General features: G+C 40.2%; 1 protein-coding gene and 1 pseudogene across 1 annotated transcript in view; both read right to left on the minus strand.

Annotated features, from left to right (window-relative positions):
• Adgrv1 (adhesion G protein-coupled receptor V1) overlaps window positions 1–15,210 on the minus strand; it is a 520,333-nt gene that overhangs the window by 454,715 nt on the left and 50,408 nt on the right. The window contains exons 20-25 of the mRNA XM_055604066.1: window positions 11,561–11,737; window positions 10,477–10,657; window positions 8,061–8,263; window positions 6,539–6,668; window positions 3,969–4,049; window positions 2,523–2,662 (exon numbers count right to left, since the gene is read on the minus strand). Of these exons, the coding sequence (XP_055460041.1) occupies window positions 2,523–2,662; window positions 3,969–4,049; window positions 6,539–6,668; window positions 8,061–8,263; window positions 10,477–10,657; window positions 11,561–11,737 (912 nt within the window). The remainder of the gene's footprint in view (window positions 1–2,522; window positions 2,663–3,968; window positions 4,050–6,538; window positions 6,669–8,060; window positions 8,264–10,476; window positions 10,658–11,560; window positions 11,738–15,210) is intronic.
• On the minus strand, window positions 615–1,144 carry LOC129674173 (transcription factor BTF3-like; annotated as a pseudogene).

Consider the following 15,210-nt stretch of genomic DNA (forward strand, 5'->3'; position numbering starts at 1 on the left):
TATCTATCTATCTATCTATCTATCTATCTATCTATCTATCTATCTATCTATCATCTATCTATTTATCATCTATTGTTGGCATAATGCTCTTGTGAACTATGTACAGTTTACCCTTGTTCATTCAAATGCTGATTTCTCTATCCCACGACATGGTTTTAATCTGGACATTGCCTTGTGGTGTTTATTATGTGTGTGTGTGTGTGTGTGTGTGTGTGTGTGTATTATATACTTATATATTATATATGTACTTATATATTATATAATATATGTACTTATATATTATATATACTTATATATATATATATTTTTATACTTACTGAAAAGCACTGTGCATCTTCCACTGTAAAGAATAGACCAGTTATATTTTTCAGGGAAGTTATTTTCAATATATTTGGCCCGAAGTACAATAAAGTGCAGTTAAAAGAAACTTTATTCTAAACTTCATTCTCAGGCTTCTTCAGCTTAGTTTGCTGCAAAGAATGACTTGTATCTAAGCAAAAACTGAAAAGAGCTGCAGTGTCCAGGGGGCTTGAGCTTAAAAATATTAGCAATGTGGCTTTTATCAGCTCTATAAACAAAAGAATTTTTAAAGCAGTCATAATTTCAAATAGCAGCTCCTGTAACTTCTGCGAGTGTCACCTTCTTCAGAAGTTGCCTCAGTTCAGTTTGCCTCATTCTTAGAAGTCTCGTTAAAATTCTCCACCAGATCTGGAACTTCATCATCATCTTCTCCAGTAGCAAGTGGTGTTTTTCTATCCACAGATTGTTTGGGCAGGGCTTCAGCCAGTCTCCTTAAACTAGTCCGACTGTCTACACCAAGCTGGTTTAGGATGCTGGGAAGCATTTCTGTCAGCTGTTTCTCTCAGCGTGGCCTGTAATGGTGAAGGTGTTTGCTGCCAGAGATGCCTGAACTTTAGATCACTGTTCCTTGGTTTGTCAACATGTTCACCTCTTCAGTGCCCCAGATACTGTTTACCCCTAACTTCTTTAAGAAGAACTGCAGTGTTTTTGTTTTTTGTTTTGTTTTATCACTTGCTGTGACTGTTCTGTGAACCACCTTCTGTCTGTGAGCAGTTCCTTTTCCACCAATGTGCACTAGTGCCTGCAGTTTGGCTAATTTTTCCAGGTTCATGATCGTTTCTTTTATCTTGTGGGAGTGGAAATGGGGCTGCGTGGGGGACTGGGGTTCCCAGTAGGGGCGTTTGGGGCAGAGCAGCTGAGATAAGGTGCACACAAGGGGATGCAAGATGGCAGGGGGTGGGAGGCCAGAAGTGTGACGTTTATTCTAAGCATCTCCTGTCTCAAGTTTGTGTAAACATGCCACCACTTGTTCTCTGTGTTGCCAATAAAGACAACCAGCAAATGTTAAGCAATGCAGAGAACACGGTGGTACATCCTGGTCCCACGTAGGGAGGAGAAAGGTCAGAGTGCAGGTGGGATCCATGAGGAGAAGACTGAAAAACATCAGGAGAAATGAACTGGTCCTAGGATATGACTAAAAAGCAAGCAAAATGTGAGAAATCTGAATAGGAGGAAGCTATACTAGCTTGGAGGTTTAGGATGGAGAAATTAATGTGTAGCACTGTGTTCTAGATTATTTAAATGTAATCTCTCTGTGTGGTTATTTGCGCGTATAACTGCTTTACTAAAATATAAATCGATATTAAATATTAATAATCTTTCAACAATCTATCATCTACCTTTCTATCTATCATCTATATCTATCTATTTATTTCAGGGGCATGCCACCATAAGAGAGTAGAGGGCAGAGGATGTCTTTCAGGGGTCAGTGCTTTCCTTCCACCATAAAGGAACTCAGGTGTCGGGCTTGGTGGAAAGTACCTTTCCTTGCTAAGTGATATATCTCCCTAGCCCCCGGAGGCCATTTTCTTTTCTAAGCCACTGAGCATTTGAGGTGTTTGTTGCCACAGTCTATCTAAACTAATGCAGAAACTGTAAAACACAGTTATAACAGAGGTCCACCATGAAGGGTAATGAGCTATAGGTCAAGTCTCAGTAACTGAGGAGCTCTGGACAGGAAAGTTGACCTGACTGAGGACACCCGTAGAACCGTCCTCTGATGAGGAGATGCACAAACCAAACCTGCCTGCCGGAGGACAGACCTGAAGATGGACTCTTCCATCCCCAAAGTTCCCCTTTCCTTCCTCTAAAACCTGGAAGGCTCCGTGCCACTCACACAGGGCCTCACTTTCACGTCTCCATAGCGCTTCAGTTGTCCTGATTAGAGCAACTCTAATCAGATGGCTGGCTGCTTTTCTCTATTTCCAAACTGTCTCCCTCGGTTCAAGTTTAACACATCATAGTCTCTAAAAGGTCAGGAGCCCTCAAAGTAACAAATGAGTTTCTGTGTAAATAAAATCCCACACTAACCACATGAACAGTTGGCCATCTGCACTCACTCATAACCACCTACACAGAAAAAAAGAAAAGAGAAGGAAAAGCGTGTCTTCCCAATATACTACATCATTTTGCGATTAGGAAGGGTCTCAAAAAGTACTCACATTTAATACTACAGTACTGTACCCATCCTCTGGTTCAGTTCCACTGACAAAGAGTGACTCGGAGCTGAATTCAAACACCCCATGAGCATGGTCGGAGGCAGCAATTGTCACCAGAATCTGCGAAGCCACTCCCAGACTGGCTGCACATACAAGTTCCCACAAATAGAAAAAAAAAAAAAATGTTACTCAGCACTTTACAAACCACCATAAAAGCCAACAAGGAACTATTTGGGGAAAACGTAATGCTTTCCATTAATGGAATACATTCTATCTGCTTTAGGAAGAAAGGTGGACACAAATGGCTGCCACACACGCTTGTGCACCAAGTGCTGCTCAAGCACTTGGAGGTGAATAGGGAGAATCTTTCTTCTTTTTCTTTCTCTATGAAAGAACATTGTCTCCCACAAAGCACGTGAGGAAGGTCTCCCACGACTCGGCTGTCCTCTAATGCATACAAGCCAAACCAACTCTGAACTCACTGAGACAGTGCTTTCCCTGGGACTTTAATACATCCAAAAGCAGAGTCTTGGTTTCCAATGTGCATTACCTCTAAGCCTGCTTTTCCATCAGATCATTATAGATTTGTTTCCTCGGATCCCAAATAATCCCTATCCACAGCAGAAAGATGCTAATGCCTACAGAAGCATTCGGAGTGGGCTCCTAATTGGTATTTTTTAAATTAATGCCAGCAGAAAAGTGCTAAAAGCAACAGCCACAGATAGCAATGGCATGACGTACTGATTGATTAGAACTGAGAGGAGCAGCCTGAGCAGCATGCACCAAGGCCAATATGCAAAACCTGACACTGGGAAAGGAGCAGTGAAGGGCTCAACATGGTGTTCCTTTATAAGGCAGCACTTCTAAGTAGTCTCACTCATGTGAAAGCAACTAGGATAAAAAGCTGGAGCACGTTTGTACATGAATCTATTTCAGAAGAAACCTCTGTTTAATAGCAATTAACTAGAAACTTATTTTCCCTTCATTTCTTTCTGATGTTTCTCATTTGTTTTGATCAAATGATGCATACAAAGATTCATGTTCCTTATTTTACAGAAAATTACTGGGATGGATTTAATCTGAAAATAAAAATGTTCCACTGATCACTTTATAGGTATTCAGAGCCATGTAAAGTACTTTCAACAATTGTTTATTTTTAATTTTAATTTTTTGCATTAAGCAAAAAAAAAGTTATATCCAGGCAGAGACAGCAAACCATGTAGGTTCCACATCATGAGGAGGGCCTGGCCATCATGAGCAGACAGAGGTATAATTCTGTCTCCATCGCCAAGGGGAAATTCTTCCTAAAGCTGCTGTGATGGTTAATGAGTTAAGACACACAAAGGGTCATCTAGCTGCAGAAGATGACGGGAAGTGATTAGTATGGTTATCTCTGAGATGAGAAGCTAAAACAAAACTACTAGTCAATGACTTGGGGCAGCTGCTTACCATGTGCGCGAACAGGTGGGAGGAAGAAATCCACGTCCCCTTCTCCACTACCACTGCCATCAGCCCGAAAGACTTCAGACACTTCACAAGAGACACACAGGGACAGCCCACACAACACACAGCAACACAAGGAGAAATGAAGAACGAATCAAGTAAAAAAGAAAACACAGTAATAGCCACTCAGTGTTGCACATTCTTCCATATGCAGCCTGTTGTTCTGAGTGATGCCATGTAGCATCATGTGTGAACTTATTAAATGTTTCTAGTTTAAGGAGCGCTCCAAACAAATAGTAACTAAAAATCTCTATGTTAAATAATTTAATTTGGAATTTTTCAGTAATTTAATTTACAATAACATAAATCTGTAGCATTTAAAAATATTAGATAATAGTTGTGTATATAATCATATATTTAGACTTACAACCCAGCGAAGGTCACCTTCTCACTAACAAGTAATTTAAAACTAGAGAAGTACATCTGAGATTTCCCCATCCACACATTCAGACCACATATACTGTTCTCAGACTTCACTGCCCACTTGACACAGACATTGTCAGAAGAGTCTTTGACCGTCAACCCACTTTAACTCTGTCTACCCCTCATAAGGGATACCAGCTGCCCCTGGTCAACAAAATACTGTGCTTCCTTAATCTCTCAGCTTTCTCACCTACCAAAGGCACTGCATTTTACAGAAATCTGGCAAAGCTTAAAAAACATAATTAAAATAATACTCTAAAATATATAATGCCTGAGCAATATAGAACTATAACAAATATAAAAGTTATACTTTCATATCTAATACCCCTTATACTCCAACCGTGATTTTGCAAAATAGTTACAAAGAAAGGAAGGATAACGATGAAAAAGAACAGAGAAGAAAATCAAGCCACATTTACCAATATCCTTGATTGACAGGCCCAGGTTAAGGTCTGTCTTGGTTTTTGTCCTTCCCTCAATAGAGACTATAGTAGTTCAGGCGTGAGAACTTGGAACACACCCATGGCCTAAAATCATCTCAGAAACAGAGTGGATCGCCAGCAACCAAAGCTCTGCTCCCATACTGTCTAGAAGCCATAAGAAATAAATGTAAAGTTCAATATCACATATACCTGGAGTAGCACCAAATATCTCTTGAGGCCATGGTTAGCGTGTCCTGTCAACTTTGGAGAGAAAAGACTATGGCACAAGGAGTGCTCTTCTGACCCACAAAGAATTTGGCCCTGCAAGTTGTTCATTTATTACCCAGTCCCTAAGAATGAGTACACAGCAAAGGTCAACATCTACACTGGTTTTCCTCTTACTCTGACCTTACAATTTAGTTCATCTGTCACCACTTCTCAGTAGGAAACTACAAGTGAGAGTCCATCACCAGTCAGTATACAATGCATAATTTAAATGTCTAAGGAAATGTTGCTAAATTCCAAAGTGCCACTATAATGATAAATATCTCAGTCACATCTGCTGATCACAGAATGGGATGCAGGTCAATGCTCAGCGACTTCTCAGGTATGTATGGGGCCTTTGGATTGATCCCAGAACGGCAAAATATTGATTTTTGTTTTTTTCTGCGCCAGAATCATGCTATGCCCTGGCTGGCCTGGAACTCTTGATATAGATTAAACTGGCCTCAAACTCAGAGTTCAATCTGTCTCTGCTTCCAAAATGCTGGAATTAAGGCATGTGATATCACACCTGGCCCGTGATGAGTCCTTCTTAACCAAAACTGGTGACAGTCACTAACTATTTCTCATAAGTGTTCTTTTACGTTGATCTTTTCACTCATGAAACTGCTGTCCTGAGAACTCTGATGAGGCAACGTGAGCTTGTCTCTAGGGGCAAGCGTGGTATTTTTACATGCACCCTTCCAGCATATGTTTTTTTTTGTCCTATACATCCACCAACATGTGGCGTTGTTTATGGATCTGTCCTCTGCTCCCAAGCACTGGCTTGGTTCCCATTGTCTTCACCTAGGTTAGAGGCATGGACAAGCAGAATTTTGCTTACTTACTCATACAAAACCAAGACAATTGCTATAAAAATGGCCGACCTACATTTTGAAAGCTTTCTATACTATGATTTCTTGAGTAAATGATGCAGATGTTGACAAGAATAAGATAATGCCCGGCTTTGCAGTGGGAGGAATGAAAACACTGCCCTTCTTACGCCAGCCAGGGCAGTGCAGTGCCGTGCACGTATGTCACAGCCCACGCAGCCTACCTGAGGAGCACATTCATTCCTCTGCAAGAACACAAAAGTGTGGCTCAACCACGTGGAATAACTAGCCCGGACAGCTTCATGTTACCAGAGAAAGTGTTGCCGTGCATCGAGTTTTAACTGCAAAGACCTTTGCTAATCAGTTTTCTGACTCTCAGAACTAGGAATAAGCTCTAATAGAACCAGTAAGAAATTTCTAAACGAAGGAAAATAGCCTGGTGGTCTAGGGTTGTGAATGTGCAGTTGGCACAACTGCAGTCTGAGTAATTCAAAGGAATCATCGAATTGGCACTATCTGGTGGCCGCATGGTTGGCAGACAAGCAAATGCTCAATATTTATGTGTAACCAATCTTACCTCCTCCATCCGAGTTAAACAACTCAACTTTAAAAGATTTTTCCAGTTCAGGGATGGAATTATCAGTGATGTTAACAAAAATATATTTATATCTCTCTCCTGATTGAAATTCTACTGTGCCAGTAATACTCTGAAACACAAATGAGATTTATCCATCATATTACAATTACTCTGTGAATAAAATTGCAAAATGAAAATGTTTACTATATGCAAATTGTTACTAACTCTGAAATGGGAAAAAGTAAACACATATAAGTAAATATGGAGATGTAAATTCTAAACACACATGCATTTATTATTATTATTTGAGATGCTGGAAATTGAATGCAAGACTTTGCATATGACAGTCAAATGCTCTATCAATTAGATACCTCCCAAGCTCTAACAAATACTTATTTTTCAGTTGAATAAAGTAGGTAGACTTCTGTTTTCTCATTTCTTATTCACCAAAAAAAATGGAGAAAGAAAATAAGAAGTGTTGGCATTCATCCCCAGAGTAACCCTGCTCAATGAACAAATACATCAATAATATATAGATAAATTAAGGTTAAGAAAGATGTGTCTGTACCATCACACATGTACAGATCAAGAAAAAAGAAGGCTCTGTCAATTTCTAAATCCTTAGTACCATATTAAACTGTCATATTGCTGCTCCTTTGATGAAAAAAAATTGATAAAATTGAAAAAAAAAACACATGCACACATAATATCTTTGTAATTTTCTCTTTATCTTGTGGACCTTCTTAGAGATTTTGAAAAATGAAGAATCCTATTTTTACATGTATCCAACCAGTGTAACAAACCACATTATAACAACTACACAGGGACTCCTAAGGATCAGTACAACGTATGGTATAGTAGCTATCCAAGTGCCATATTCTAGTGCAATAAACTGTCAACTTAGACACATTTAAAGGGTCATGAAATAACCAGTGCTTACTTTCTTGATTGATAGATTCCTCATACAATGCAAGACACTTCCAGCCCTCTGTTAGGACTGTGTGCAAAAGCAGAGGTACAAATGCAGCTTCAAAAGGCGTGGTGATAGGCTGAAGAAAGGGCTCAGTGGCTAAGAGCCCTTGTTCTTCCTGAACATCCACAGGTTGGCTCTCAACTCTCTATAACTCTGGTTTCTGGGACCTAAGGCTCTCCTCTGGTCTCAATGGGGATGGCATACACTTGGTGCACACAAACACCATGTAGCCCACAGACTCAGTCTCCAAGGGAGTCCCTAGTAAGGGGAGCAGGGACTGTCTCTGACTGAACTTAGTGGCTGGCTCTTTGATCACCTTCCCCTGAGAGAGGAGGATGGGGAGGAGAGCCTCCCCTATCAGTGGACTAGGAGAGGGGTTTAGGGGAAGAAGAGAGAGGGAGGGTGGGACTGAGAGGAGATGACGGAAGGGGCCACAGCCGGGGTATAAATTGAATAAATTGTAATAAATGATAATAGTTTAAAAATTTAAAGAAACTCCCATACACATAAAATAGAAACAAAACATTCAAAAGTCTTAGTGTTATCTACCTTGTAGTCCCCTGGATTGAATGCTGTCAAGGACACTGTTCTGTATTCCACAGTCACCCTTCCAAGGAGCCCTTGCGCACGGATGACCAGTAGACGGATCTCCCCCTCCTCTTCCTGCACTGTGATGTGTGGCACTCGCCTGCTAGGCAGAACCACCGCGTCTTCAGGCTGAGGAGGCGGCCCTGTGGAGAACTGCAGCAAGCCTAGCAGAGAAAGACAAAGGGCTCTTAGTCAGCTGAGGCGGCCTTGTACAGTCATAGAAAAGATTTTAACATGAGCTAATTAACGTTTGATGCAGAATATTTTTCTTACAACTTTAAAATTTCTTTGATTTTTGAGATTATAATTACGTCATTTTTCCCTTCCTCCCCCATATAACCTTCCTTGCTGTCTTTCAAATTTATAGCCTCTTCATTAATTGTTGTTATTTACATATATGTGTACATATAAAATATATATTCTTAAATACAACCTGCTTAGTCTTTATGTGTTAATTGTATGTAAAGGTTTTCAGAGCTGACTATTTGGTATTCAATAACCAATCTGTGTGCTCTTCCCTCAGAGCGGACTGTGTCTCCCGCTCAGCACTCCTTGGTTGCCTGTAGTTCCTTGTGCAGGGCTGAGGCTTCATGAGAGTTCACCTGTCTCTCTTAGGCATGTCTGTTGGCACCATCCTTGTGCAGCTCATGTTCAAGCAGTCATGATGGTGAGTAAGATGTGTAATCATGTCTTCTAAAAATGCCAAAAGCTACAGCCACAATTGTTTTTAAGCCTTTATAATGTCAAATACTAAGGGTGTAAGAGGGACGTAAACAATAATGCTACCCAGCTTTGATACCTATGAACCACAACAACAGTCACCATGGCACAGTGCTCCTAAGGGTACAGTAGCGGCACACATACCCTGACAGTGACCAGAAGCTCTCTGACGGAACTTAAGACCCTCTCAGCAAAAAAGGAATTATGTCTGGTACTGTGAACCCAGCCAATACCCATTGCTAGTAACGTAGATCTTGGAGGCGAACCTACAACCACCACTTTACTAAACTAGCACAATCCCTAACTACATTCTAAATATGTGTCCTTATACTATATGTAAATGTAGTCCTTGCCCCTCGGGGAGTTAACTTCTCTATGCAATAGACAGAGATTTTTTTGTGATATAGGGTTTCTCTGCGTAGCCTTGGATGTCCTGGACTTGCTTTGTAGACCAGGCTGGGCTTAAACTCACTGAGCTCTACCTACCTCAGCCTCCCTGAGTTCTGGGATTATAGATATGTGCCACCCCACCTGACAAATAGAGACTTTTATAGAAACTACAACCAATCAACAACACAGAATTGTTCCAAATAATACATCTATAACACAAACCCTGAACCTAAGGTTCAGAATCACTGTAGAAGAGGGGGCAAGAACACTGGAAGAGCCAGACGAACATGAAGTTTCCTGTGACTTTTAGGAATGTAAACCACACTGAGAATGTGTTTAAGCATTCATAATGTCAAACATTAAAGTGTTAATATTTCCCTTGTCTGTATTTAAAGCAATTTACATAATACAACTGAACAATCAACAAGAGAAACACTAAGGGAATGTAAAAACTTGTAATAATCAAAACAGCAAGTATACAGAACAAAGAAAAACTACTAAAAGCTGCAAGGGAAAAAGGCCAAGGAACGTATAATGGCAAACCCATCAGAATTACACCTGACTTCTCAACAGAGACTATGAAAGCCAGAAGGGCCTGGACGGATATCATGCAGACCCTCAGAGAACACAGATGTCAGCCCAGGCTACTATACCCAGCAAAACTCTCAGTTATCATAGAAGGAGAAAACAAGATATTAAATGACAAAAATAGATTTCAACAGTACCATCCCACAAATCCAGCCTTACAGAAGATTCTAGAAGAAAAAGTACAACCCAAGAAAGCTAACTAAATTTAGGAAAACACAGGAAATAAATAACTTCACTACAGCAAAACTGAAAGTATTTCCAAACATTTGCTCATATTTGGCAAGTTTCTGGAATTCTGAAATTGATATCCAGCTGTACTGATGGTGCACTGAAGAATATGCAACACTTCCCTTAAAATGTGCCTCTAAATACAGAAGAGACATGCCCAGTTGCCCACCCAGACACTCAAAGAGACCCTTCTTTCAGTCATACAAAGTATTATTTTAAAGTTTTCAATTACTTCAATATTAACACACCAACATAAATATTTTAATTAAATGATTTTTTATAACTATACAAAAGTACTTTCATAAACAATGTCCTACAAAATAGCAACAAAGACACTAGCACTTGAAGAGGCCTTAGGAGTTCTAGCTCAGATTCACTTTTAAGAAGTTCTTGAAAACACCAAGGACAGCAGGAGAAGAGAGAGCACTCATTGCCTCAGAGAGTGGTTTACCATAAGGGTGGTCACTGGCTTTGATGGTGATGTCTGTGGTTTCCTTCTCAGGATCTATGCTGGCACCACTGATGGGAGTTGAACCAAGTTTTCCATCTCCTGGAACTGCAGACACCAATGTCACCCGAAAATATTCATTTAGCTCAGGGATGTCCTCATCAAGAACGTATAGATTCAGCACCTTTAATGCAAAAGCACAGTAGTAATTACCACTTGGGAAAAACAGCCCATTCAATTATACATATGATTGAAACTGCCATTAAACATCACTAATTTCTACACAAACTTACACATTTACACATATACACCTTTGTGGGCATATATAAATAAGAGATCTGATAATATTAATTCCTTAATAATATTTACTTTAATAAACTGAATGTGTTACCCCAGAAATTCATGTTAATATCTTGCTTCCAAGGTAATGGTATTAGGAATGGAGCCTTTGGAAGGAGCTGGGTCTTAACAGAGAATTAATGAATGAGATCACTGTCTTTATGAAGGAGGCCATGGGAAGCTCATTTACTCTTTCTACCAGATGACACAGTACTGCAGGTGTGGGGCAGAGAACGAGCCTCTCCCAGACATCGAGTCTGAAGGCATCTTGCCCTTGGCTATCCTATGATATCAAACTATGAACAAAAGGCTGCTGTTTATAAACTCGACAATGTAAAGTGCTTTGATAGCAATATAAACATTCAGGGATTTTAATATGCATCTGTAACATCAGAACTCAGGAGGCTGAGGCAGGAGGATGACAAGACCAAGACCAACCTTGGCTATACGTTTCAAAAACAGATAAATAAAATATGCAACAATACAAATCTAGGAGATATATCCTCAATTTATATAAATATTATTGTATCAGCATTAAAGAATTTATGAAACTAACATTCAAAATTCTTAACTTTCCTCTTACAGAAAAGGAAAACTCTTTTCTGTATTATAAAACAATAGATACACCTAATTTCACGTACAGTTTAAAATGTTTAAACACTGACAAAATGCTAATCAGTAAATAACTAAACAGAAGATGAAACAGTTTCTGGGAAGCACCCGAAGAAACCCAGGCAGCGGAGCTTACCTCAGATCTCTGCCGAGGCAGGAAGGTGATAGTGCCACTGGCATTGGCAAAGTCATCAACGAGGTAATTGATGCTTTCTGACTCGATCTGTGAGATCATGTAGAAAACACGAACATAGTCCAGCGCTCCCCTGGTGCGCTCTATGACACAGGAAACGGTGGACCCCTCCTCTGTAATCTGTAATTGATCGTAAATGATCTTTAAGTTCGTGGCCATCGATACCAGTGATGAAGTTGGTTTTCATGAGTGATACTTAGTTCAGTGACTTTCCGTGTCTCTCAGCAGCATGGGGACTTCAACGTTTGCAGTGTATCTGAGAGCACTGTCTCCTGCCATGCTTATTACATACAAAGCAAAACCAATGGTAACCTCTTTACTATGTAAGCAGCTCATTCACTGGGAGCTCTTGCCTGCTAGACACAGGGCCAGGCATGATGGATACAAAAGATTTTTTTTTCCCCCAAAACAATGCACAACCCTTCTGTGGAATAAAGGAAGTCCAAAGAAGGCAACAGTCTCATTATATAACAAAATATGAAGTGCAGACAGACCAGATTAGAGCGGAGTAAATGGTATAAGGCTGGACATATCATCAAGAACATTCGAGGAATGGGCATAAAAGCACTGAGACAGTGTATTGAGTGGAGTCATTTGGGATTGATAAAAAACACAAAGGTAAATACTTTAGAACTGTCTAGGTACATGTGGTATAATCCCAGCACTTAAGAAATGAAGACAGAAGATTAAGACTCCGGTGAATTCCAGGCCAGCCTGGGCTACACAGTAAGAGCCTATATCCTAAAATAAACATATAAATAAATACTAAAGGGGAAATAAATGCTTTATGTAGAGAAAACAGAATAAAGAGGACATTTTTGTTCTATTTGGTATCTTTTTAGTGCTTTTGTTATATACACTTCAAAATCATACACATATCTGTGCATAGTTTTAGAAAAGGTAATATTTGAAGTAAACTACTTAAGACAATGATTCAAAGCCACATGGAGCAAGACTTAAATAGATCTGCATCCTTTTCAAAGGGTCTCAGTTTGGCTTTGTTTTTACATTTGGAAACATATTTCATGGGAAAAAAAACTGCCAGTGACTAGAGAGGCAAGTATCTGCCATGGTTTAAGATTCACTGGGTGCTAGCATTAGGGCTAAGGAAAACTGATGTGGACCAGGTCTACTGGTAAGTAACAATGGGAAGATTCTGTAAGCACAGAGATCGGCCAGGACCTTCTCCAGCAATCCCTGAATTCCAAGGAGCAGCAGGAACTCAAGTTGCTCTGAAGTCAACCTGAGGGAACACAAGGGGGAGGAGGAGAGGTCAGCACAGCAGTTCTTTGCTGGCCATGAGGTGCAAATGAAACAACCAGATAAGAGTCCAGGGAGGTCTTAAGTGTATCTTCTAGCAGTCGAATTTTTCCTAAAAACCCTCTCAGAGCAGCCCAACTCTACAGGAGATGTTCCCTAAGTCAGCAACCTGGCTGGGTCTCTCACTAGCCATTCAAATGTATTTTCTTCAGGTGAGATGGTAAAAAGTCCAGTGATTCCTAGGACTGTGTCCTCACTGTCAGACCTTCACATCATATGTGACCACATGATACATGTTACCAACTGGTCAAAACAGGCACCTATTAATCCTCTAGGTGTTGGTGCTGGCAAGAGGTACTAAGAAGGTAAATCCATTGGCTACATCAATTCCCCAAAGAAGGAACTGCTGCTCTGTGGGTGAGATCAACCACTAAATGGTCCACCGGAAAGTGCTGGATGTTGGCCTCTGCTGATTTGCTTATAGGCGGAGATACATCCACAGTTTGTAGATGAGTCTTGGAGCTATGAAGCTTACGCTGTCTTTTTCCTGTATAGCTTCCATCATGCTGTTGCTAATGCCAGGACCGAGGTGGCACAGGATAAGCAAAGAAGTCTCATATTGGCTCCCTGATTGTTGAGAATCAGTTGAAATAGTCCTTCTCAGACTGAGCTCTGATTTCCAGGGTTTATTCACATCGCTCTTCCTCAGACACCCTTGCTTCTAGCCATCTTGATTCTTCTAACTGCCTAGTCATCCAGCTACATCACTAGCATTGCTCAAGAGTGTGCATCCGTTCCCACTTCACGCCGTTGTTTTCCCTCACATAACAAATTGTCCAATGTTGGTAAAATGTTCTTTTAAAATGTATATGCCTTACCCTTGTTAATTCAAATGCTGATTTCCCCACCCCCAACTCTCTGGTTTCAATCCAGATATTGCATTGTGATACTCACTATAAGCATCCTGTCTCAACTCTTGTGTAAACAGGACACAAATAAAGCAACTAAATACAATGTTGTGCAATGGGAGGAGCCAGAGAACAGGAAAGAAGGGAGGAGCGAGATGGCAGGAGATGAGTGGGAAGAGAGGGGCAAGAGGAGGTCGAGGAGAGCAGAGCTGGAGGAGAGAGCCAGACCTAAGAACCAGACCTAAGATTTCACAAAAAGCAAGTATAATGTGGGAAATCTAAATGTTAGAAAACATTAGGAGGTTTAGGAGGGAGTAAATATTGCCCAGCATTGTATTCTAGGTTAACTAAAAACCCAGTCTCTGTGTGGTGATTTGGCTATACAGCTGCTGAGGATTAACAGCAGCATTACCAGAAGATAAACCATTAGTAAATATTAATAATTTTTTACAACAGTCCAATAAGCTGTTTATACTTCTGCCTCTTTGTCCTTCTCAGGGCCCTCTGAAAAGAACAGTAGAAGTATCCTGCTTTCATCAACTGCTGACATTTCAAGCAGGTTCTTTTTTTTTTTTTATCAATTTGTCAAACATATTTTTGTAATAATTAGAGATAAGTTGTAAATACATGCTGATTTAATTGGCTATTAAAACATCAAGAGATGCTTCAAATTGACAGCCATGGAATGAATCTCCAGTTCTAGAGAGGCCAGGATTGAGCTCACAAATTTGGAAGTAAGAGATAAATGCATGGCTTTTATGGCTTCCCATTTGATTTCCTCCAAGGGCTCTGCTTGGCATCTGCACACTGGCAGGATGTACCTGAGCAAATGTGTGATGGGAGGAGTGTGGTCCAGAGTCAGAGGCCGCTTCCCTGTATGCTCATCAACTCTTTCCAGACCCTTCTTAAATGGATCATAATTATTCCTGGACTTGGATGGAAATTTAAAAACCACCATATGTAGATTCTAGTAATACTTTACTGAATACAAGTATTTCCTCTCTTAATATGTAGACACCCATGTATTGTGATAGAAATGCTATGTGAAAATGTCTCACTTTATAAAGAAGAAATCTATACATACTGAAAAGCAGGATTCTTGTGTATCTAAACTTCCAACATGATGGCAATTGATTTGCTCCAATTTCTCATCCAAATTTTATGTTTTTATTTATTATTTGAGAAATCATTACAATATATTTTTGATCATATTTCCCCTCCCCCATCTTTTCCCAGATTCTACCCTCCACCCAACATCATGTTCTTTCTCTCTTTGACAAAAATATTTAACTGGGGCTGGAGAGATGGCTCAGGGGTTAAGAAAGAACCTAGGTTCAATTCCCAGCACACACATGGCAGCTCACAACTGTCTGTAGCCCCAGCTCCACGGGATAAGACACGTTCACACTAATGCACATAAAATAA

The sequence above is a fragment of the Psammomys obesus genome, unplaced genomic scaffold (genome assembly GCF_907164565.1).
Source record: "Psammomys obesus unplaced genomic scaffold, mPsaObe1.curated_primary_1811, whole genome shotgun sequence".
Lineage (NCBI taxonomy): Eukaryota > Metazoa > Chordata > Mammalia > Rodentia > Muridae > Psammomys > Psammomys obesus.